The sequence below is a fragment of the Heloderma suspectum genome, chromosome 4 (assembly GCF_057233095.1).
Source record: "Heloderma suspectum isolate Gila_16-S chromosome 4, 16-S_ref, whole genome shotgun sequence".
Taxonomy (NCBI): Eukaryota; Metazoa; Chordata; class Lepidosauria; order Squamata; family Helodermatidae; genus Heloderma; species Heloderma suspectum.
This window is the reverse complement of record NC_139461.1, coordinates 111362647-111387919: the sequence shown is the minus strand read 5'-3', so window position 1 is coordinate 111387919 and position 25273 is coordinate 111362647. Positions and strand designations below refer to the sequence as shown.

The 25273-nt window shown below is 43.9% G+C and overlaps 1 protein-coding gene across 2 annotated transcripts in view; it reads left to right on the top strand.

Moving 5' to 3' along the window:
- The window catches only part of LOC146347289 (uncharacterized), a 29615-nt gene extending 5512 nt beyond the window's left edge, over positions 1 to 24103 (top strand). For both annotated transcript variants that reach the window (XM_084850363.1, XM_084850364.1), the window contains exons 3-6: positions 10271 to 10368; positions 13340 to 13484; positions 13974 to 14123; positions 21237 to 24103. In XM_084850363.1, coding sequence (XP_084706489.1) covers positions 10271 to 10368; positions 13340 to 13484; positions 13974 to 14123; positions 21237 to 21460 — 617 coding nt within the window. In that variant the 3' untranslated portion in view covers positions 21461 to 24103. The remainder of the gene's footprint in view (positions 1 to 10270; positions 10369 to 13339; positions 13485 to 13973; positions 14124 to 21236) is intronic.
- Positions 24104 to 25273: the final 1170 nt, after the last annotated feature.

Below are 25273 nucleotides of genomic sequence, written 5' to 3'. Positions count from 1 at the left end.
TGTCATCCATAATGAAGTTTAACGTTTCCCTTTAGTCTGTGTGAAGGAGTAAGCCTCCAGATCTAAGTATGTGATAGTTAAGGATTGAGTTCTCATCCCTCCTTCCCTTCTGCTACTTCGTTCTTTACTATGCATTATTTGCAAATTGGGTGGCGGTGGGGAGTGAGGAGGGAAATGGTTGTGACCAAGTTGATCACTATGGGAAAAATCCCATGCATGTTTAGACAAAAAAAAGTTCTACAATTCCCAGCATGCCTCAGCCATGCTGGGAATTGTAGGACTTTTTTCTGCCTAAACATGCATAGGATTGTGCCCTAAGGCTGGAATATGTTCAAATAGTAGGGAAAAGTCAGTTAAAGCATAAACATTGTAAAACTTCCTTATAACGATTTTTTTTTTTAAATGAGTAGGGTAAAAATGGAAATAAGTTGCCAGACTAAGAATTTTTGATTTTTTTAAAAAAAGAAGCCCACAGCAAACAGTATCCATAACTGGAAATAATGATAGGGAAAAAAACTGAATTAGGGGAAGAATAATGGGGAGGGGGAGTCATAGGTCAGTGAAATAAAACATTCATTGCATAGTGAAGGGTGATGACTTACAAATTGCGTACAAAAGAGGAAATGCACCACCAAAAAAGGGGTTTGCCAATTTGTGCAACACTTTCATATGCTAATCTATATGTATTGATGCAAGCTTAGAAATAATAACTAATTTAAATAGGAATACAGTATACCTCACCATAGTGGGCAAGACTGATCAGGTGACCTGTGTGCCTGCTCCAAGGGCAGTATCCAGTTTGTCAATACCACTAATGTAAATTATGTTACAGTAGCATAAGCAATGTCTAGCGCAGTGCCAATAGCGTGACAGGTTTTCTGGGGAAACCCATTGCACCAGCAAATGCTGTTGGCATTTGCTAGGGGTTGCTTATGCTAGCACAACATAATTTATGTTAGCGCTAGTGTAAAAATGGATGCTGTCCCAGGTGTTAGCTGTTGATGAGCAACTTCAGGGCCCCGTATGTTTCTTTATCTTTAAATTGGATTGGACCGGACAGGCCTTCAAAGAAAGGAGACCTTCAAAGAGAGGACTGTCCTCTCTAAAGTAGGACATGTGGCCACCCTAAGCCTTCCCCAGCCTGGTGCCCTCCAGATATGTTGGACTGCAACTCCCCATCACCTGCCAGCCAGCACGGCAAATGGTTGGGGATGATGGGAGCCATAGCTGAACACATCCGGAGCACACCAGGTTTGGGAAGACTACCCTTAGGTAACAGAGGTGGGTAGCTCTGCAGACAGTCGTGACACAGCACCAGGAGTATATAAGCCCCTGCGAGGGCACCCAGCGGGTATAACAAGGCACATGACATGGTGCATGTTGTTAGAACTGCGAGCACACAAATGGGAACTTTGATAATGGGGAACGTAGGTTGCTTCCAGCAAGGCTTTTATTGTTCACTTGCCCTTCCTCGAACTCAAAATTTTATGGAGAGTCCAGATGTTGCTGTCTTCAATTTGTAATCATCCTGTGTTTTCTCACCACTTCCCTGTCTCCTTACTACAAAAAATCTGTTAAGGAGGGAAAAGCAGAATAACTGCCTTTTCATTGATTAGCGCTAGGACCAGTCTGTCTGGAAGCGTGTGAAAGAGCATTTTACACAATCAGCAGACAGGCCAGGTGAACAACAAAATAGGAAGGGCAGGTGGATGACTGACTCAGAACTCTTAATTATTCTGCCTGAGAAGTCAGGGACACAAACGCCCAGTGGGAGCCTCAACTTGGCTGCAGCAGTTGGGGGTGCAACGAGAAGGTACCCCACTCAGGCAAGTAAGGGTGGAGGGGAACTTGCCAAAGAATAGGAGCCTGTGTTTTAAAGGCATAGAATCATAGAATAGTAGGGTTGGAAAGGGCCTACAAGACCATTGAGTCCAACCCCCTGCTCAATGCAGGAATCCAAGTCGAAGCATCCCTGACAGATGGCTGTCCAGCTTCTTCTTGAATGCCTCCAGTGTGGGAGAGCCCACTACCTCCCGAGGTAATTGATTCCATTGTCGTATTGCTCTAACAGTCAGGATGTTTTTCCTGATGTTCAGCCAGAGTCTGGCTTCCTGTAACTTGAGGCCATTATTCCGTGCCCTGAATTCAAGGATGATCAAGAAGAGATCCTGTCCTTCCTCTTTGGACAACCTTTGAAGTACTTGAAGAGCGCTATCATATCTCTCCTCAGTCTTCTCTTCTCAAGGCTAAACATGCCCAGTTCTTTCAGTCTCTCCTCATAGGGCTTTGTTTCTAGTCCCCTGATCATCTTCATTGCCCTCCTCTGAACCCTCTCCAGTTTGTCTGCATCCTTCTTAAAGTGTGGTTCCCAGCACTGGACACAGTACTCCAGATGAGGCCTAACCGGTGCTGAGTAGAGGGGAACTAGTACTTCACATGATTTGGAAGCTATACTTCTATTAATGTAGCCCAAAATAGTGTTTGCCTTTTTTGCAGCCATATCACATTGTTAGCTCATATTCAGCTTGTGATCTACAACAATTCCAAGATCCTTCTTGCCTGTAGTATTGTTGAGCCAAGTATCCCCCATCTTGTAACTGTGCATTTGGTTTCTTTTTCCTAGGTGCAGAACTTGGCATTTATGCCTATTAAATTTCATTCTGTTGTTTTCTGCCCAGTGCTCCAGTTTATCAAGATCACTTTGAATTTTCTTTCTGTCTTCAAAGGTATTAGTGATCCTCCCCAGTTTTGTGTCATCTGCAAATCTGATAAGCATTCTCTGCACCTCCTCATCCAAGTCATTAATAAAAATGTTGAAGAGCACTGGACCCAGGACTGAGCCCTGTGGTACCCTGCTCCTTACCTCTCCCCAGTTTGAGAAGATCGCATTGATAAACACTCTTTGAGTCCAATTCTGTAGCCAACTGTGGATCCACCTGATTGTTGTTTCATCTAGCCCACTTTGAGCTACTTTGCTAATCAGGATATCGTGAGGCACTTTGTCAAAAGCTTTGCTGAAGTTGAGATACATTATGCCCACAGCATTCCCACAGTCCACAAGGGAGGTTTCCTGATCATGAGATCAGATTCATCTGGCAGGATTTGTTCTTGACTAATCCTTGTTGGGTTCGAGTAATCACTGCATTGTTTTCAAGGTGCTTCCAGATGGATCGCTTTATCATCTGCTCCAGAATTTTCCCAGGGATTGATGTCAGACTGACTGATCAGTAAGGATGGTGGAGAATTCCGCCACAGACTCCAATGAGGACCCCCAGAGTCCGTGGCGGAATGGAACACTTACCTCCACCTCCCTGCGGAATCCTCTTCAGCCAGATCCTCCGGCTCCGGATTTTCAGCGATACGGCCACCATGCCGTATCGCTGGTTGAAGAGACTGACTGTGGATGCAAATGGCTTCCAGGATGCCATTTGCGGCCGTAAAGGCATTAGTTTAAGGTAAATGCAGCCATACATGGCTGCATTTAGCTTAAACTAAGACCTTTATGGCCGCAAATGGCGTCCTGGATGCCATTTGTGGCCGCGCTTTTCATTCACGCGATAGGCTATGCAAATATTTGCATAGCCTATCACATAAAACAGGGATGCAAATGGTGTCCTGGAAGCCATTTGCGGCCGATTTTTCACGTGATAGGCTACGCAAATATTTTTTTTCACACAAATATCGCATGAATGAAAAGCACGAACGCAAATGGCATCCAGGATGCCATTTGCGGCCGTAAAGGTCTTAGTTTAAGCTAGATACAGCCATGTACGGCTGCATCTACCTTAAACTAAGGTTGCGTCCACAGTCAAGTCCCCTTCAGCCAGCGATATGGCATGGTGGGAGTATTGCTGGCGCTTCAGAGCTGGCCGGCGGCTCTGTGGAATCGCCGTGGAGTGGAGCTCCGGGGGGAGGAATGGATCACCTCCCCGCTGTGGGTGGATTCCCCATGGACTGGAAGGTAGGGAATCTGCCCATCCCTACTGGTCTGTAGTTCCTCGGTTCTTCCTTTTTGCCCTTTTTGAAGATAGGGATAACATCAGCCCTCCTCTAATCATCTGGCACTTCACCCATCCTCCATAATTTCTTAAAGATAATAGTGGTTCTGAGAGTTCTTCTGCCAGTTCCTTTATTACTCTAGGGTGCAGTTCATCTGGCCCTGGAGATCTGAACTCAAAGTAATTTTTGTTGTTCAGTCGTGTCCGACTCTTCGTGACCCCATGGACCATAGCACGCCAGGCCTTCCTGTCCTGCGCTCTCTCCCGGAGCGTGCTCAAGTTCATATTCATTGCATCCGTGATGCTATCTAGCCATCTCATCCTCTGCCGTCCCCTTCTCCTTTTGCCTTCAGTCTTTCCCAGCATCAGGGTCTTTTCCAGGGAGTTTTCTCTTCGCATTAGGTGGCCAAAATATTGGAGCTTCAGCTTCATTATCTGTCCTTCCAATGAGCACTCAGGGTTGATTTCCTTTAGGATGGACTGATTTGACCTCCTTGCAGTCCAGGGGACTCGTAAGAGTCTTCTCCAGCACCACAGCTCGAAAGCATCAATTCTTCGGCGCTCAGCCTTCCTTATAGTCCAGCTCTCACAGCCATACATTACTACTGGGAAAACCATAGCTCTGATTAGACGGACCTTTGTCGGCAAGGGGATGTCTCTGCTTCTTACTATGCTGTCTAGGTTGGCCATAGCTTTCCTCCCCAGGAGCAAGCGTCTTTTAATTTCATGGCTACAGTCACCGTCTGCGGTGATCTTGGAGCCCAAGAAAGTAAAATCTGTCACTGCTTCCATTTCTTCCCCTTCTATATGCCAGGAAGTGATGGGGCCAGATGCCATGATCTTAGTTTTTTTAATGTTGAGTTTCAAACCAGCTTTTGCACTCTCCTCTTTCACCCTCAACAAGAGGCTGTTTAGATCCTCTTCGCTTTCTGCCATTAGGGTGGTATCGTCTGCATATCGGAGGTTGTTGATAATTCTCCCAGCAATCTTAATTCCGACCTCTGATTCATCCAACCCGGCATTTCTCATGATGTACTCTGCATATAAGTTAAATAAGCAGGGTGACAATATGCAGCCTTGTCGTACTCCTTTCCCAATTTTGAACCAATCGGTTGTTCCATGTCTGGTTCTTCCTTAACCATATGCCTCTCAATCTCAAGCTGCAATCCTGTCCCTTCAGCCTGTACTTCACCTTTGCCAGCGGGGTCATAAAACCTCCTTTGGGAGAAGACTGAACCAAAGTAGGAATTGAGCACTTCTGCCTTTTCTTTGTCATCTGTTATCATTTTGCCATCCTTATTCAATAGGTGAACCACCATTTATTTCCTCTGTCTTTTACTATGCATGTATCTGAAGAAAGCCTTTTTGTTGCTGTTGGCATCCCTCGCTAACCTCAGCTCATTCTCAGCTTTAGCCTTCCTGACGCCATCCCTACAATTCTGTGCTACCTGCCTGTACTCTTCCTTTGTTACTTGGCCTTCTTTCCACATCCTATATGTGTCCTTTTTTGTTTTCAGGTCATCTCTAAGTTTTTTGTGAAGCCACATTGGCATCTTCTGTTGTCTTCCACCATTTTTTCTTGTTGGAATTGTTGGTAATTGTGCCTTGAGAATTTACTTTTTTAAAAGCTCCCACCCATCTTGGACTCCTTTTCTCATTAGAGTCGCCTGCCATGGGACCTTACTGATCATTGTTCTGAATTATTAAAATTGGCTTTCCTAAAATCCAGGGTACGCGTTTGGCTACACTCGGCTTTTGCTTCCTTTAAAATGAAGAACTCAAGTATAACATGGTCACGTTCCCCCAGAGTTCCCATAACTGCTACTTTATCCATGAAGTCATCGCTCTTGGTTAGGATCAAGTCAAGGATAGCTGATCCTCTAGTCCCTCCACTTTCTGTAGGAGGAAGTTATCAGCAATACAAGTCAGAAATTTCTTGGAGGGGCCATGTTTTGCAGAATTTGTCTCCCAACAGATATCGGAAAAATTGAAGTCCCCCATTACTACTACATCAAGCTTCCTTGAAACTTTGGCAGTTTGCTTTTCAAAAGTATCATCCTCGTCTTCTCCTTGATTGAGTGGGATTAACTTCCCAGAGGATTTCCCAAGCATAAATACAAGGGCTTTTTTTTCTCTGTCAAATGGATTGTTTGCAAACGGCTGGTGGCTGTTTGGGCTGCTGGTAGAATCAAATCTTTGGTTTGTGGAAGGAGACTTGGATCTTGTGTCTGCAGTTATAAGTTGCCGCCCTCCCTGTCCTAGATGGTCTATGCCAGTGGTGGGGACCCTTTTTCAGCCTGAGGGCAAATTGCAAATTGGGAACGGTCTCAGGGGGCCACATTCTATCTGTGGGTGGGGCCAAACATGTTTATTACTATGTTAAGCCTATTCAGAAGTAAGCCAGACAAGGCTTCTGCATTTCTACTCAGAAGTAAGCCGACAAGTCTTCTGCATGTCTACTCAGAAGTAAGCCAGACAAGGCTTCTGTATGTCTACTCAGAAGTAAGCAGGACTGAATCACTCAGCAGCATTTTCAAATGGCATCTGAAATACTAAACCTCTGCCTAGCTCAGGCACTGTGGGCTGGCTGGGCTGGCAGGCCAGATTTGGTCCACAGGCTGTAGGTTCCCCAAAATGTCTTCATAGGAAACCCTTCCATGTAAGTAATAACATCCAACTCACATATTGGCCATCGCATGATAGCACTCACATGGATATTGCTGAATGTACACACAGTAAAATACGTGCGTGTGACATTATCAAACACTGTTTTCTCTTTATATGGATTGTACACCATTTGGTGTGGGAACATTGTCTCCTTTGAAACAGGCCTGAGGGGTGAGTGAGTGTGTGCAATTTAGCCTTGGCAAACACACACAAGGATTTTCTCCTCCCGGCATGCTCCTGCTGGCTGGGCTCATGCATACCTTTTCAAACAGCGATAACTTGAATAGCTCAACCTTTGTGAAATAAATAAGTATGTTGAGAGGAAGAGTAGTTACACTGAATAAAAGAGCATGGAGAATGCTGCCTTTGCCAAGGCAGCTCTACCCTAGAACCATGCCCATGTCTCTTTCATGCACCTGAGAGGAAATGGTGGCAGCTCATGTGGGATCGTCCAGCAGTGACTGACCCCCAAACTATTGCTGCTCCAGTGGAAATATGCAGCTAGAGCATTTGTGGCAAATCCAATGGTGGATCCAACAATAAACCAGCCATAAACTATAAGTACAAAGACACACACAGTGAGGAAATGTATAGTTTGACTAAAGGATGGTGGTGGAGGGAAGCAATTTTGGTGAACACTTTCAAGGCTCCACTTATGACCTGGACCCCCCGAGCAACTCCTTAGGGATCTCTTGCCTCCTTAAGAATCCCACCTTCCTTCTTTTAAACATCCCCTTTCCAGTAATGTAGATGTGGCGTGACTGGCACACTAGACACAGGGTTTAACCACCACATTCACTAGTAGATTTAAAGCAAAGAAATTACAGCTAAAGGTATTTACATAGTAGAGCTGACTGATACAAAAGGCATTAAAAGAAAAGTTGCAAAACACAAGTTCCTTTACCCTGGCTGTCCTTAGACTTTTCTAGGTTGCTTCTTCCTGCTCACCCTTCAGACTCGGCTCTCACTTCAGGCTGTGACAGTCTCTGCTCTTACTGGCTCTCTCGCTCTCTTTATATACGCTCCTCCCTCAAAACCGAAAGTACAGCTTCAGACCTGAGGAAATGAAACTTAACTGGAGAAATGAAACTGACACTTAACTGGAGAAATGAACTCCAGGCCAAATCAGATGAACAATGGCTGCAAAAAGGCATGGGGAAAAAATGAACACTCTTGATGGAAGGGATTTGTTTTTTGGGTAGATGAAATATTTCTGAACCCTCTGAAAGTGCTACTTTGAATCAGAAAACTGAAATGGTCAATCCATTTAGCATAGCCCCAAGGAAGCTGACCCTGTCTCTCTTTAAGTAATGAAGTGATGGTTGCAGCTTTTAAAATGAAAGCATAACATGTTTTTAGAAAACAAGCAAAACAAAGCTGGGTTTCTCTCCCCTCCCCCTTTCCCCATCAATAGATGGTCTTACTTAACAATTTTGCTTCATAATTACTATATTTACTTTGTTGAGATAGAAAAGCAGTGTTCAGTTGGAATCAAAAGCAGCTGCATTATTGGCAGTCTGAGGGGAAAGGAGAGAGATTACAGTTGGGAACTTTAAAACAAGAAAGATATATGTATATTTATATTTTTAAGGCTTTGTCCCCCCCCCCCCCGGATGTGTATACATAATGTTATTTATAGAACACTGATTTGATTGAGAAAATTATAGCATTGCGCCTTGAGCCTAGAACAGTGGTCCCATCTGTTAAAATGCATATCTGGGTGATGGCTGTTTTGTGGCCTTTTATGTGCTGGAGTCAGTGAGTGATTTCTGTTGGGTTGCAGAGCTGGATATTAAAGTAAATAACTGTGGGCACCAGTGCTTTGGTTTTCATCCTGGTGGTACAGTTAACAGCAGTTCTTTCTTCTGTTTCCAATGCACACAAAAGTAATGATTCCTCTGCCACACAAGAAAAGGCTCAAATTAGCTGCCTCTGCGGTGGTGGATGAAGGAGTCACAGTTTTTGGTGATAATGAGTGCATATGCACCATTAGGAATCCTTTGAATGAAATTCTTGGCTGTGGTTAAAATACTAATTAAAAACACGCACAAAATGATATGCCCTTATTGATTTTGTATTTGACATTATTAAAATGGCATTCTAAAAGGGACTGTGTTTGCTGCATCTCTCCCCCTCCCAACTTTTTTTCTGTTCTAACATTAGACTGAAGTTTGTCTAATGGAACTGGTTGTTTGATTTGATTTGATGTGTAATTTGGCCCTCTTTGCCCTTGTAGGGTTGCCACAGGCACAATGATGCATTGACAGCAAAAGCCACACCTGGCAAACTTCTCCTTCTGTGCACCCCTAGCCTGTATACATACTAATAATGTATTGTGCTTGTGGTCCTGAGGCTTTCAAGACTGTGTGGCTGAGCTTGTGTGATGGCACAGAATGTTCACAACCATTCCAGCTGCGCAGGAAACCACATTTCCAGAATGATTGCAGTGCAGCTTCTGTGAGAGAAAAGAACATTGTCATGCAACAAGAAAATCTGTCTCACATAGGCCATAAGAGTGAGAGAATAGTGAGGCAGGATGATGAGCCCCCCCCCCCCCCCACACACACACATCCTTGAACATATGGCAGCCCTGGGCCAAAGCATGTATTGGGCTGAAATTCAGTGACTTGAGGAAGTGATAAGTGATAGAGACATGGAGTGGAATAAAGTGGTGGCTTAGGAAACAGTAAGACTGGAGTGCAACTTCAGTTAAGACCTTGGAACAGGTCTTAAGTGCACCACTGTCATGAAGGAATACTATAGGCAAGGGATGTTTAGAACGCTGGAGGCAGCAGGGGGGTTGAGAGCTCTACTTTGGTGTTTTGTATGTCACTTTGAGGAAAAGGTTTGGCTGCAAAGGTGACTAAGAAGTGGCAAGCATAAATAAGAAGCAGGCATAACAGGACTAGCAGACTTCTGAAAAGGTGGTTCTGGGATACAGTCCCAGCTGAAAGTTGTCAGTCTCCCTTGTTGTGAATCTTTTGCCGGAAATTAACTTGAAGCAGGAGACTCACTGGTTGTTGCGTCTCCTCTCGTCTGGGCCACACAGTATCCCAGCTCTGTGGTATTCTTGGGCTTTGCTGAGGCTTAGCAGCTTGCACTAGTGCGAATTCATGTCAGCAACACAGGGGGGGATTATTACCTATTATTACCCACTTGCATAAAATGTGAGAGATACACAGTAGGTTGAGTGGTAAGATAAGAACGTAAGGACTGTCTTGATGGAACAAACAAAGGTTCATCTAGCCTAGCGTTCTGTTTGCAGGCATGGCCAGCCAGATGCTGCTGCAAGCTTATAAATGGAGCATGATGGTAATAGCTATCCTTAATTGTTTGGCCCCAGTAACTGGAGATGTACTCCTTGGAGCATGGAAACATTCCCTTTAGGTGTTAGGTCTGTCAATAGACATTAGCTACACCTTCTAGACAGTAGCTCTTTAGTTTAGGACTGCAGAGCAAAACGCATACTTTTGAATAAAAGAAAACTTCTGTATACAACTCAAATCATAACCAAACAGAGGGTGGGGGCAGAGCTGACACCAACATTTTTTCTTGTTCCATAATCTAACTTACCTCCCCGCCCCCTTCCTTGTGGTGTTTTATAGGAGGCAATTTCTGTGCTGGTTATGATTTGAAGGAGCTGGCCCACAATGCAGCCTCAATCAAATTGGAACAAGATGTCACCAAAGGTCCTGGTCCCATGGTATGTTCTCAGAAACAGTCTGGAGGGAAATCCTAACAACTCTGGGTAACTGAAGTCCATTTCCATGGTTGGAAACAGGCAACACATCGCAGCTAATGTGAAAGGAAGGAAGAGAAGGAATCTTCCCTCTCTGAAAGTAATTAAAACCAAATGGGCTTATTTCCCAAAGTAAAAGTTAGATGTCTTTTCCCAGTAAACTTGGAAATTATGCACGCTGTACCCTGTGTTACACACACACACATACACACACACACAGCGAGAGATTGAGAGCACACCCGCCCACAGAAGCTAGATCGGGATCTGCTGCTAGATCAATGGGTGATTTGCAGTAGATCACCAAGGATTTCTGACTCCCAGTTGGCCACTGAGACACATGCCTTAGTTACATCTATATTGGATTATTGCAATTCACTCTACATGGGGTTACCTTTTGAAGAGTCTTCAGAAATTACAGTGGGTTCAAAATGCAGCCAGGTGCTTGTTTATGGGATCATATAACACCTGTCCTGCAAGGGCTGCATGAGTTACCAATTTGTGCCTCGAAACCGTTCAGAGCATTGGTGATGACCATTAAAGTCCTAAATGGCTTAGGTCCATGATACTTAGGAACCACCTTCTCCTATACCAGCCTGCCCATACCCTAACATCTGATGGAGATGTCCTTCTCTACATCACAAATATGGTGGAAGTTCGGTAGATGGGGACAAGAGAAAGAGCCTTTTCTGTGGCCGCACCTAAATTATGGTACACTCTGCCTCAGTTCATCCCACTCCTATAGTGTTTGGCCAGATGGCAAAACCTGTTCTGTTTAGGCAGGTGTTGGATACATGTTTATCCGATGTCTCTGTTTTATCTGCTGCACCTGTCTTTGTTTTTATTACATTGTATTTTTACTATTTTATTGCATTTTATGGCTGCTTTAAATTGTTCTTAGTCATCCTAATGGTGCACAAGCACCAGGAAGATGGAATATAAAATGTTTATATGTATATATAAATAAAAAATAGTTTAACAGTACCAACAACTTTTCTCCCAGATTAGATCGCTGAAACAAAGAAAGCTTCAGGGGAAAACCAGGAATGGATTTTTGTGTGAAAGGGTTGTGAGCTCAGTTCTGGTACTGAAAACAAATTCCTGGACTAAGATGCACTGTTCCTTAATTCGAAGAGCATGTCTCCCCGTCTTTCAGAGCCCCCCCCCCATTGCTAAGGGATGCCTGAGGAATTCCATCTCTGAGAATTACAATATGACTTGATCCGTACCTGCCAGACTGATGTGTGAATCAGAACATAATTATCCTCCTGCTTTCATAGTTCTTCAAATTTTGCGATCCTTTTCTTGGCTCAAAAAACTTACTAAAATGCATTTTAAAATGAGGTACTTAAGGATAATGTGTACATTTCTGATTTTAAAAAAAAGTACTTCTGGAAATAGGCATTCTTGGAGAAAATATGTTCAAAAACTCCCATTTCAATACTTATTTCTATATGAATTTTCATGCGTATTTTTTTAAAATGGCACAGTAATGCGGTAAAGGGAGGGAACACACTTATGAATAGACTTGAAATTGACATGGTCTGGGTACGGATTGATCTCTAAATGTAAAGAGGATGTATAGTCAAAGATGCAGCCATATGGCAGTCTTGGATCAGAGAGTCAGGAAGTTGGCTGATGCACCTTAGGGGTTCAGGGTCTCTTCGAGGATCTGATGTGGAGACCCTTGCATATTTGTAAATAAAGCAAATATTACAAAAGGCTGCAATCCTATACCTATATACCTGAGAGTAAGCCCCACTGAACTCTGTGGGACCTGCTTCTGCATAGACATGGGCTTTCTTCACACGGAGCTTTTATCCTGCGATTGAGTTTGCTCCTTCACGGAAGTTTGCAGGCTCTTTACATAACACCGTGACCTTCCTCTTGCAAAGTGCCCTTTGCTCCATTTTTAAATAGATCGCAGATAATGAGCTATCAAATTACCCTGTTGTGTTCCGCATGAGTTCCCTCCTTGAAAAGATGAAAAGCAGCAAGAAGAGGAGCAAGGTCAATGAAAGAGAATGTGTCAGGAGGCCCTAGCTGGCCTCTTTCAGTCTACTCCAGTAGCCAACTCCAGACACAAACAAAGGTTCTTTTCAAGGCAACTTAATAACTCTATCACCAGCGACTAAGCTATGAACAGCAGAGTAACCTATGCCCCGGGTTGGAAACAGTTGGTCCCCGTTTGAACGAGAATCACTTGCAGACCCTGAACTTATGGGCTAGGGAGAGTCCCTCCCCTTTTCCCTTGGGTCCTCTGGACGCAACGGTTGCTTGCACGCCAAACGGGCGCTACGCCTCCTTTCCGCGCCTTCCATAGCTCGTCGCTCTCTGCGTCTGCGTCGAGCATCCAGCCAGTCCTCCTCCTGCACTCTTTCACTCCCAGGACCGCTATCTTATGTCTGGAATGCCAGTAGGAGGAATGTCTGCCAGCTGCAGGGCCTGGGAGGGAAGAGCGCACTCCTCTCCCACAGACAGCTGTTCCTCCTCAGAATCAGAACTGCTCTGAGGTTCTATGGGCTCAGTGTCCACCCTGACAGAATGGAAGACTCAGATATGGGGAGAAGGAGGGGGGAAGGGGTGGTGGGAAAGGAAGCGGGTGAAAAAGGGAGTTGTGATCCTGCATTTAAAACAGAAGCAAAAAGTCCTGTTTTAAATGCAGGGTTTTAGGCTGGTGTAGAGATGCCCATGTATAGGATTGAACGGCAAGTCTCCAGTGCACGTTTTCCCCCAAAGGAGATCAGACCCGGGTTGCACTGCCCTGGGATTTTCACTGCTTGGGGAAGTGGGAAGTACCCCAAAGTGTGTACAAAGATCTAGTTATTTTAACTATGTGCCATATTTCACAGCAGTAGGTCAATGGGTTGCCTTCCCTATTTGTGTGTTCTTATATGTGTGTTCTTATATTCATCAATGTATATTCTGACTGTGACAGGGTCCTTCCCGAATGAAATTTTCTAAGCCAGTGATTGCTGCAGTGAGTGGATATGCAGTGGCTGGTGGACTTGAGCTGTCCCTCTTGGCTGACCTACGTGTTGTGGAAGAAAGTGCTGTTTTGGGAGTGTTTTGCAGACGTTTTGGTACGTTTTATGTGATCTGTGTCTTAAGATTTGCATTTTGGCTTTGAACAGAAGCTTTAGTTGATTCAGGGCGCAGTCCTATAAGAAAAACGTCCTACAGCTCCCATGGCTAGCTGGGGCATACTGGGAATTGTAGGACGTTTTTCTATCTAAACATGCATAGGATTGCATCCCTAGTCACTCATTGTTTGTCCTCTGATGAAGAGTTATTTGTTCAACATGGGTTGGGATTGATATCAATTGTATTAATAAAAATTATTTTTTGTACCTGTGGATTTCCAAAATTGGAAACGGCGGTCTCCTTGGGCACATCTCATTGATTATTTGTTGACCATTTGTCAAACACACAGTAAGAAGGTAGGTGAGGATTATCCATGCTTATCTACCATATCTTCATCATTTCTATGGATGTATCTATGTGGCTTCAGTGACATTAATATTCCAGTTTGCTTCAAACATAGCTTTTTGTCTTCGTCTTGGTCTTCTTAGGTGTTCCACTGATAGACGGTGGCACTGTAAGATTGCCGAAGCTAATTGGTCTTTCGCGAGCACTGGATCTCATTCTCACTGGGCGGGCTGTTAGTGCACAAGAAGCATACCAGTTTGGACTGGCCAATCGGATAGTTCCCAATGGCCAAGGTCAGTGTTTTATGTGCCAAATCATTAACAGCTACCTTGTAAACAGTTGTTTTTGTGTGTGTGAAAACTAGTAAATATAAAATCAGGCAGGATAGACTTGGACAAATCCATATTGTCAGGCTGCAGTAGTCCCATGTCTCTCAGTCTTATTGGAGTCCATGGAATTAAATGTGTACAGTAGGATTCAGGATTGCAATCTTGTGAGTCATGAGAATCCTGTTGTTAAGTAACAGCACAAAGGGATGCTTGAGTGGAACAAAGTCTGCATTCACACCAATAGCATCTGAGAGATTCAAAGAAAGTTGCTTTTTAGTGTCACTTGGGACAATGAAAAGTAGTATATACATTTTCAAAAATAAAATAAACAATGTTCAGGATGGCATCCCAAAGCTTTCTAAATAAGTCTACAAGAATGCCTAGCCGATGAAAAATATTTGTTTGTTTGCCTATGCATTTCAGTGGCCTGAAAAACAGGGGGGACACACACACACCCAATTCTTTCATCTTACAAAATCTTCCTTGTTCAGTTGCCTAGGCAGTTCTTACTGGCTAAAAGCAAGGAAGCCAATGGCACACACATCTTGCCTGTGAACTTAGGGCCTCTTTTCTGTTCCTGCAGCCAACAATTGGCAATTCTTTATGGATTTAATTCCATTTAGAAGGCAGGACCTCAATTATGTTAAATTTAGAGCTAGAATTTGACAACATGGAAATACATTTCTTCCAATAACAAGGGTGTTTCCCTTCAAGAAAACACATTCCTGCCGTTAGCCTTTGACCACTGAGGGGGAATTACCTCCATCAGGTAAATGTATACAACTGTTCTCTGACCAATCTCTGGAGCTTTCCTGTTGAAGGAAAAAAGAAGACCCTCTGACCCAGGCCTCACCTCATTCTGAATTGGCAGAGAAACTGGTTTTACAGGGTAGCAGCTGCCTTGATTCAGTTTAAGCCGGTGTGACTGCAGACTTGTTCTCCAGACTTGTTAACAAAATGATGACGGCATGTACTTCATATCTGAATGCAAAACAGGCGTTGGAAATTGTTGGTGGGGTGTTTGCATTGTCGCAGCATTTTTAAAGAAGGAAATAAGGAGCCAACTAGCCATAACAAAAAGTTACAGATTCAAGATGTTTCTGTTCTTTGTTTTAAGGCTTTCTGTGCATGTGCGTGTTTTTAAAATTAGGTTATTTTGATCATGGAAGTTTAATGGGGTGGGGGGAAAGAGGACGAGGGAGATCATTTATAATACAGTAAGTTATTCAATCCCTGCTGAAGCTGCCGCCATTCTTCAAGTCCAAGAAGTGACTAACGTCTCCTCAGACTTGCTGTCCATGTACTCTGTGCATTTTGATATCCGGATTCCTTCTTTAAAAATATGTCTGTTTTAGTTGGCATCTGGAGAAGTATCTTTTGAAACAAACATGAATGGAACCCTGTTTTGTTTACTCTAAGCCAGGGATGTTCAACTGCCCACCCCCAACGAGATCCACCCCCCGCTCCCACCCGCAACAATCTGTTTCCCTAGCAGCCTTACCAAAGTTAATCAGAGATGTATGGTAAAATGTTTACTTATAGTTTCACTTGTTAGGAAAAGAGAGCATATTTTCAAGTATAAGAAACTGACAGTGCACTCTTATCCATGTCTACTCAGAAGTAAGCCTCATTGCGTTTAGTGGGGCTTACTCTAAGGTATGAGGTTATAGGATTGTATCCTGAGGCAACAATCCTAATACACTTTTACCTGAGAGTAACTCGCATTGAACTCCATAGGATTTTGTTCTGAGTAGACATGCACTTTGAGATTTTCTATACTTTAAATGTTACCTCTCTCTGGTATGTATATAATAAAGGAAAATATACACTGTGAAACACTTACTGCTTAAGGACAATTACTTTGTTAGGGTTCAATGTGATGGTGGGGGACACACTTTCCAAATCACTGCAGGAGAACAGAGCGACTGCTGCTGAGAAAACAGAAGTTTGACATCTGGACCCTGGAGCATTGCCAATCATCATGCAAGCAAACATAGGGCCATATTAGTTCATTTGGGCTTTATTTACAAATTTTAATATGCTGTGATTCTCCCTCCACAGCCCCTCTTTATTTTTGTTGCTGTGTGTACTGAAAACCGAGACAACTTTATGAACCCAAAGCCTGGCCATCCTGGCTGGGGATGCTGGGAGTTTTAGTCAGACACACCTGGAAGACACCCGATTGGGGAGCGCTGGAGTACAGGTTGTACCTACACAGGCATTTCAAGTGTCTCTACTTTCCAGGGAGAGTGTTTGTATCCTCTTGTCTCTCCTTGACAAATCACTGCCTCTATTTTGTCCATATTTTTGTCTCAAACTTCTCCCCGGAGACACCATTTAAAAACCCCCAAAACGTTTGCACTTCCCAGGGTAGTTGTCACCCCTGCCCCACCCCAGTTAAATCTCGGGGGGGGGGGAGAGGGAACAGATGCATCATGATTTTAGTGCATATGCGTATAAATACATGGCATGAATTAAAGGCACCAAGCAGTGGATTGCCTGACTCCGGCCGATAGGTCATAGAATCATAGAGTAGTAGGGTTGGAAGGGGCCTACAAGGCCATCGAGTCCAATCCCCTGCTCAGTGCAGGAATCCAAGTCAGAGCATCCCTGACAGATGGCTATCCAGCCTCGTCTTGAACGCCTCAAGTGTGGGAGAGCCCACCACCTCCCTAGGTAATTGGTTCCATTGTTGTATTGCTCTAACAGTCAGGAAGTTTTTCCTGATGTTCAGCCAGAATCTGGCGTCCTGTCACTTGAGCCCATTATTCCGTGTCCTGCACTCTGGGATGATCAAGAAGAGATCCTGGCCTTCCTCTCTGTGACAACCTTTCAAGTACGTGAAGAGTGCTATCATATCTCCCCTCAGTCTTCTCTTCTCAAGGCTAAACATGCCCAGTTCTTTCAGTCTCTCTTCATAGGGCTTTTTTTCCAGTCCCCTGATCATCTTTGTTGCCCTCCTCTGAACCCTCTCCAGTTTGTCTTCATCCCTCTTAAAGTGTGGTGCCCAGAACTGGACACAGTACTCCAGATGAGGCCTAACCAGTGCTGAGTAGATGGGAATTAGTACTTCCCGAGATTTGGAAGCTATGTGTCAGGGTGGACACTGAGCCCATAGAATCACAGAGTAGTTCTGATTCTGAGGAAGAGCAGTCGCTCCTGGGAGAGGAGCACGCTCCTCTTTCCCAGGACTAACAGGTGACGGAGATTCCTCCCACCAGCATTCCTAGCTTAGATAGCAGTCCTGGGAGTGACAGAGTGCGGATAGCAGATTTGGTGGATGCGCGACGCAGACGCAGAGAGCGGCGCCAGATGGAGGGCGCGGAAAGGAGGCGTAGTGCCCGGCTGACGCGCAAACAATGGCTGCGCCCAGAGGATCCAAGGGAAAAGGGGAGGGGCTCTCCTTAGTCCTTAAGTTCAGGGGTCTGCCAGTAATTCCCTTTCAAACGGGGACCAACTGTTCCAACTTAGGGCATAGGTACTGTGCTGCTCAGATCTAGTTGCAAACGGTAGAGTTGTTAAGTTGTAAAAGAAGAATAAAGCTTTGAAAGGAATCCCTTTGTCTGTGTCTGGACTTAGCTACTGGATTAGACTGAGAGAGCCCTCCAAGGAGCCCTTGACACTATGCTTCTATTAATGCAGCCCAAAAGAGCATTTGCCTTTTTTGCAGCCACATCATATTGTTGTCTCATATTCAGCTTGTGATCGACAACAATTCCAAGATCCTTCTCGCTTTGTTGAGCCACGTATCCCCCATCTTGTAACTGTGCATTTGGTTTCTTTTTCCTAGGTGCAGAACTTGGCATTTATCCCTATTAAATGTCATTCTGTTGTTTTCTGCTCAGCACTCCAGTCTATCCAGATCACTTTGAATTTTGTTTCTGTCTTCCAAAGTATTAGCTATCCTGCCCAATTTTGTGTCATCTGCAAATTTGATCAGCATTCCCTGCACCGCCTCCTCCAAGTCATTAATAAAAATGTTGAAGAGCACTGGGCCCAGGACTGAGCCCTGCGGTACCCCACTCGTTACCTCTCCTCAGTTTGAGAAGGTCCCATTGATAAGCACTCTTTGAGTCCAATTCTGTAGCCAACTGTGGATCCACCGGATCGTTGTTTCATCTAGCCCACTTTGAGCTAGTTTGCTCATCAGGATATCATGAGGCACTTTGTCGAAAGCTTTGCTGAAGTCGAGGTATATGATGGCTACAGCATTCCCACGGTCCACAAGGGAGGCTGCTTGATCAAAAAATGAGATCAGATTTGTCTGGCAGGACTTGTTTTTGACAAATCCATGTTGGCTTCGAGTAATCACTGCGTTGTTTTCAAGGTGCTTCCAGATGGATTGCTTTATCATCTGCTCCAGAATTTTCCCAGGTCTTGATGTCAGACTGACTGGTCTGTAGTTCCCAGGTTCCTCCTTTTTACCCTTTTTGAAGATAGGGACAACATTAGCCCTCCTCCAGTCATCTGGCACTTCCCCCATCCTCCATGATTTCTCAAAGAGAATAGACAGCGGTTCTGAGAGGGTTTGTTTGAACTGCCGAGCATGATAACACATAAGGTAATTAGTAAAATACATTTTTCCTTTTTAAATCATCTGATTAGACCCAGGCTGTGGATGTCGATTCTTTCTTGATGGGCCAAACACAAAATTCCAGTGAACTGTTTCTTCTCTGCCTACTACACATATTGGACAGGCGAAAGTGCACTCCTGTGCACTTGCGAAGGAATGGGAAATTAATATCTTTTTTAAACGACCCCATATGCATACTCCCAAAGCACTGAAATTTTTTAAAAAACAGGTGGTTAACAAGTGATGGTCCCTCCAAGGTGCTCAAATCTTTCCACTTGTCTAGCATTCAGCCCTTTGTTAAAAATTTGACTTCCTTCTCAACTTCTTACTTCCTATTTGCATGGCGGGAAGTCTATGCAAATTTTCAAAATAGAAAATTGGAATTAAAACCAATAAATATTGGTCAGAACAGTAGCTGAAACCACTTTTAATTGGTTATGCAGGCCATAGTTCTAGGCAAGGTTTCCAGAAAGAAGGGATGACTGAGAGAAGCGGAGCCAAAAATGCTTCCACCCCTTCTGTGAGGGCAGCCAGGTTCTGGGATCAGTCTTTAGCCACTGCTGCCTTATTGGCTGCCTCAGGCCAAGCCAGACATGATGCTGCTAGTTCCGTGGGTTGTATCCAAGATTAACCTAACTTCGTCCTTCTTAGAGTAGACCCTTTGAAATGAATGGGACCTAACATTGGATACAATCTCATGGTTTTTTTTTAAACATGGCACTCGATCATATAGAAAGAGGAGGTGATCCCCAAGCACTTCTCAGCTGAGTCGCAATAAAGCAAATTACCTTCTACTGGGTGGCAGAGTGCTTGGGGAGAAGGCTATGGGGAAGTAAGTGATGGCATCAGCACACACACCACTATCATAGTTAAAATCAGACCTTCCTCTTCTAACATCAGCCTTCAGCAATCTGGCGCCCTCCAGATATTTTGGACTACAACTCTCAGCATCCCTGATCATTGGCAATGTTGGCTGGGGCTGATGGGACTTGAAGTCCAGAACATCTGGAGGGCACCAGGTTGGGGAAGGCTGTTCTATGAGGTTGAAGCGCTTCCCTGTTTAAACACGGAACTGTTTCTATTGCATCTAATTTGGCCCTTAGCTCTTGGTGCATATGTGTATATTTCTATATTCGGATGTTTTGAAACTACAAATAAAGCTGCACTGGGGTAAGTGTGGACATGGATATTTAGACAAAGTTGTGATTATGTGAAGTATGGATTTTTCCCCCTTTCAGATGTTTGTTTATATAACAATGTTGGTTTTTAGTAATGTTGGTACTGAATTAATCAATGTTTATTTACGATAACCATCACTCTTTCACTCTTTGATCTAGGAGATCTCTGCAATATTTTTGGAAAATATTTCTGGCCAAAGGAAGGAGTGGTCCGTAGTGTGTGAATAGCAAGATGTTGCTATTTCTCATTAAAAACTCCTGCTCAACATTTTACATAAAAATGTGCATTCATTTGAAACCAGAAATATTAGGCTCAACACATCAAATTTTATTTTTAGAGTGTTACTCCAATGGCTACAATGGCTAACCATTGAAAATGGTTAGTCTAAAGCCAGAATATTAGGCTTTGTTGATAAGATGGTGCAAAGATGATGCATTCATATTTTGTAGGTTTAACTAAAGAATGTGTTAGGGGAGTGGAACAGAGTTTAATTTCTAAGAGGTGTGGGAACTCTGGCATGCGTAGAGAACTCTCTTGGAGTCCTAGGCCTGTTTTTCCTAATCTCAGTTGTTTATGGGGATGTTGTGTTTGTTGTTCAGGTCACTCTCTTACTTTATATTCTACAGAATTGAACCCTGGCATGGAGAGTGCATTGGGGTTAAGTGCTCAGATTATTGCTTTGGTTAAGCACTCGGATTGAGTCCTAGAGGGAACTGTGTGTGTGTGTGTGTGTGTGTGTGTATATATATATATTGCCACATTAACTAATAGCCACATTAACTAAAGCGGAATCAAAAGACTCTGGCCTTACTTCCTGCTGATTGGGCGGAGGTAAGGCCCGAACAGTAAATCAAGCAGAAAGACTTGGGCAGCCTCTGCATGGGTGGATACTCTAGAGCAGGGGCAAGCGATGTGCCCATGGGCACCAGTGCACCCTGGATACTTTCCTTGAGGCCCGCCAGGGTGCCCTTCCTGTCCCACAACAATAACATATTTTGCTGTGAAATCGGTTTCTGTTGGTGCTGAAAACTGTGGGTTCAAAGGAGCTGTTTAGTGTGTTGGGGCTCAGATGCCACCTCTGCCTTGTACATTTGGGCAGCTTACTTGTCCTTTGCCACATTTCCCTTGGCAGCGATGTTGTGGTGGTTCCCGGTAGAGTTTCAAATTGCCAAATGTGCCCATGGCCCAAAAAGGTTCTCTGACCCTGCCCTAGGTGCATGGGAACCTCCATTTGAAATTGCTCTTGATATACTCCCCACCCCACCCCTCCACACACACTTTCACACTTTTTAAATATAGTTGTATTCCTCTTTTCTTTCTTTCAGCCCTTCAGCATGCCATTGAATTGGCAGAACAAATTTCAGCCTTTCCTCAGCAGTGCATGCGTGCGGACAGAAATTCGGCTTACTATGGTGCATTTGATGCTTCATCATTCACAGAAGCCATACAATTTGAGTATGACACTGGAGTGCGGGTGGTATTAAAAGAGTCTATTCCTGGTGCTATTAAGTTTAGTTTAGGACATGGGCTTGGTGGAGCAAAGCTATAAGGAGTTGAATATCATGGCACTTTGGTTAAAAACATCCCCCCCACTTCAATAATAATACCTCTGTGTTGCAATCTCAAAATAAGGAAAACCACATTCAGTGTATATATGCATATCCTGTTGAAATTTAAACTTTATACTTTTATAGTCCATCTTCAATCGGTGGAAAATTCAAACTTGTGCTACTGCTAAGTAGGGGTATAACTTAATTTTGAATACAGTTAAGATTCTCTATTTTTATTATGTCAGGTCTAAAAATGGTTACATAATTGCTAAACTCAGTGTTTTGAAATATATCAAAATGTGTGTTAATTACTGTCTCTGGTTCTAGAGTAATGTTTTTTGTTCTTTAATTCCCTCTGTTGAATTAAAAATGTTTGTTACTTCAATTTACAGAAACCTTAAAAAAACCCTCTAGGATAATTATTATTGATCACTAACGTGTCTGAAACCGTACAAATACTTACAGGGGTTCCACAGGGGTCAGTTCACAAAGGTTGCCATTCTATATCCACTGGGAATAAGACTGGACTTATTTTTGAGTACATGTATAGTATTGTACTGGAAGTCTCCTTAATCCATCAATCCTATGTGGACACACAAAGAGAGAGAGAGAGAGAGCTTCTCCAGCCACAGTGGTTTCTTCTCTTGTTCTTGTAGGGCAGGGGTGTCAGCTCTTTCAGCTTAAGGGCCACTTTCAATGTTGGAGAAACAATTGGGGGCCCCATTCCAGTGGTGGATCGAGCTGAAGGCAAAAGGGTTGGGGTCAAAATGCCAGCATATTTTAGCTTAATGCTCTTGCTGCTATCTCTTAGCCATTAGGAAACACATTTTGACCTTTTAGAGTGGGGAAAAAACTGCCCCCCAAATGGGAAACCAAATGATTGACAGTCAGGGGATGAAGGTGTGACCATCTGGGGAATCCTAGGTGGGCCACATTTGGCCCACAGGCCTGAGGTTCCACATACCTCCTGGACATAGTCTGAAGGAACATGAGGCAGCCACCATGCTGAAGCTAAGTAGGTCTGGGTCTGGTCAGTGCTTGGAGTCTCACCATGTAGCCACCTTGGGTTCCACAATGGAAGAAAGGTGGGATATAAGTGTAATCAATAAACACCTGTTGTAGGAGAAGGTTCCCCCTCTGTTGAAATTAATTGAAAAGCATGCACATGCACAAGTTCCATAGGCACAATTGGGTGCACACAGATCTCTGGGAGTGGATATAGTTTTTCAGAGTAGATTATGTGTGTTTTGGAGCAGGGAGGAGTTGCAAAATTTTATTTGCTTATGACCTTCATTATAGTAAAATATTAAGGGATAGGGTATTGGATTTGTACTGGATAGACTAGAGTTCCAATCCTGGTACAACCATGAATCCCACTGGGTGGCCTGGACAGAGACATTTTACAGTCTAACCTTCCTCATAGATTTGTTGTGTGGATAATGAGAACTTGTAGGCGACCCTGAAGTCTTTGGAGGAAAAGCAAGATACAAATATGACATATATTAAAAAAAAAGATCAAGCACAAGGGGGTTGGGCTGGATGAACCCATATATTACAGGGGTCCCCAACACCCGGTCCGCGGACCGGTCCCGGTCCGTGGGCTGTTAGGAACTGGGCCGCAGTAGGGGTGTGTGAAACCCCCTTACCGTGGGTCTGTGTGGGGGGGAAGCGATCCGTCCCTCCCCCCCCCCCAAATCCTCACTGGCTTCGCTCCGCGGTGAGTCCGCAGAGCTGCTAGCTGGCTCCAACTGCTGGCAGACTTCTGGCGGCTGGGATGCAAATGGCATCTGGGTAGTGGACGCCATTTGCATCCCTGTTCTTCAAGTAATAGGCTACATAAATCTTTACATAGCCTATTACTGCAAAGAACAGGGACGCAAATGGCGTCCGCTACGCAGATGCCATTTGCATCCCAGCAGCCGGAAGTCCGCCAGCAAAACCATCCCCCCACCCCCCAGTCCGTGGAAAAATTGACTTCCACGAGACCAGTCCCTGGTGCCAAAATGGTTGGGGACCGCTGATATATTACCTATGGTATATTCATGGGTATATTTACAGTACATCACTGACAAAGAGATGACATACCTTCTGAGTACCAGAAGAGAGAATACCTTGGCTTAGGGGCAAGCATTTAAAAAAGCTAATTTAAAAGCAAACTGCCTTTTTTCCTATATGGAATAATTTTTTAAAAGCTGATTCTGGTTCACCACTAGATGTCCTCCATGAGTAGGAAAATATGAAGTCTGCAAAGCTATTCTGTACTTTGCATTCATAACATATTTAAATGCAGGACAGTGAAAGGAAAGTCTGAGAGAGAGAGAGAGAGAGGGAGCACAAATATTAGGAGGTGAAACATTCTTTTAATAGTATTAGTGTTTAATTCTGTGGCCTGAAACACCTCACAAAACATCTTTCTGTTTTATTCACCAAGGAAGTATTTTCTGGACTTTAAATTATGCACTTAAAAATGTATTTAAAAAAAAACTCAAATAGGAAAATGTTAAAGTTGAATGTGTAGTTGTAACAGGCCTTTCAAGTCCCCTCTTGTTAATTCCTTGACAGAGTGTTCAGATGGACTTTTGAACTGAAGTACTGTGACCTGAATCCAAATTAAGACATTCTGATAAAGTACTTTCACTCCCAGATGCCTAGTTATTCAAACTTCAAAATATTAGTAAGGTTTGACTGAATACATACCAGGTAATTAAGTGCAGCTAAGTCATTTTAGACTCTGGACATAATGATCTTATGGGGACACCCTTTAGACGGCCATGTGTGTTACTTCAATTGTGAAGTACACAACTAATATTTCTCCCCTTCCCACCATTCCATGCTTCACAGCTATTTCTACATTCCTGATATTTTAGAACAAAAAACAAAACTGTTTCCAACCCTGATTAAAAAGAAGAGAAATATACTTGCGTTTTAAACTCAAATCATAGCGCGCTCATGAACACATGAATAAAATGGTGTTTGCTTCTGCTGTCCTGATACTAAACACATTTTCTTGGGAATAAGTACCATCATGGTGTAGAAAAGGATAATATATTTTAAAAGTAAAAATAACGAGCATCTGTAACAAGGTTATATGCCCAGTAGGCTGCCCCTTAACTCCAGATTGTTTTTTAAAATAAGGATGTTGCAACAGTGTCAGGTGGGCCCCGACATGCCCATGCCAGCCCAGGAGCTGACGCAGGGCCTCTTTGCCGCTACCCCTTCACCTGCTGCTCTCTGGATGGTCATGGGGGGTGGGGTGGACATCATCTCTGAGATCCAGCCCCAGCTGCACCACTAAATATATATCACTCTGCCTCATGGCAAAATAGCTGTGCTCTATGCAAATAGAAAGGGTACCCAACTGAATAGGACTAGGGAGAAAATGTGGGAAGGATTACCCTTAGGTCTTCTGGAAATATGTGGTTTTTTAACCCCCCACCGAACTGCCTGGAGAGAGGAGTCTGTGCAAGCATGTTTTTTACTTGCTCAGTGGCCCTTTCTTTAGCTGAAGGGGAACAAGCAGCCTGGGGCATGGTGAAGAGGACGAATGGACCCTGGGGATTCCTTAAGTAGGGTGTGGAAGGAGTCCTGGCCTAGGAGATGTGCAGGCAGGAAAGCCAGTGGCATCTTGCAGCAGCCACTGAGGGAACGGGGGCGGAGGAGTAAGCAAAGAAACGGTTGTGGGAAGGTTGGGGTGAAGGGAAGAGAGTGACTGGGAAGCTGGGGAGCGAGCATCCAATTTCACATCCCCCATGATCCTTTGAACTGCAACAGCAACTGACCCTTTGCAGTTCAAAGGGCCATGAATGGGGTGA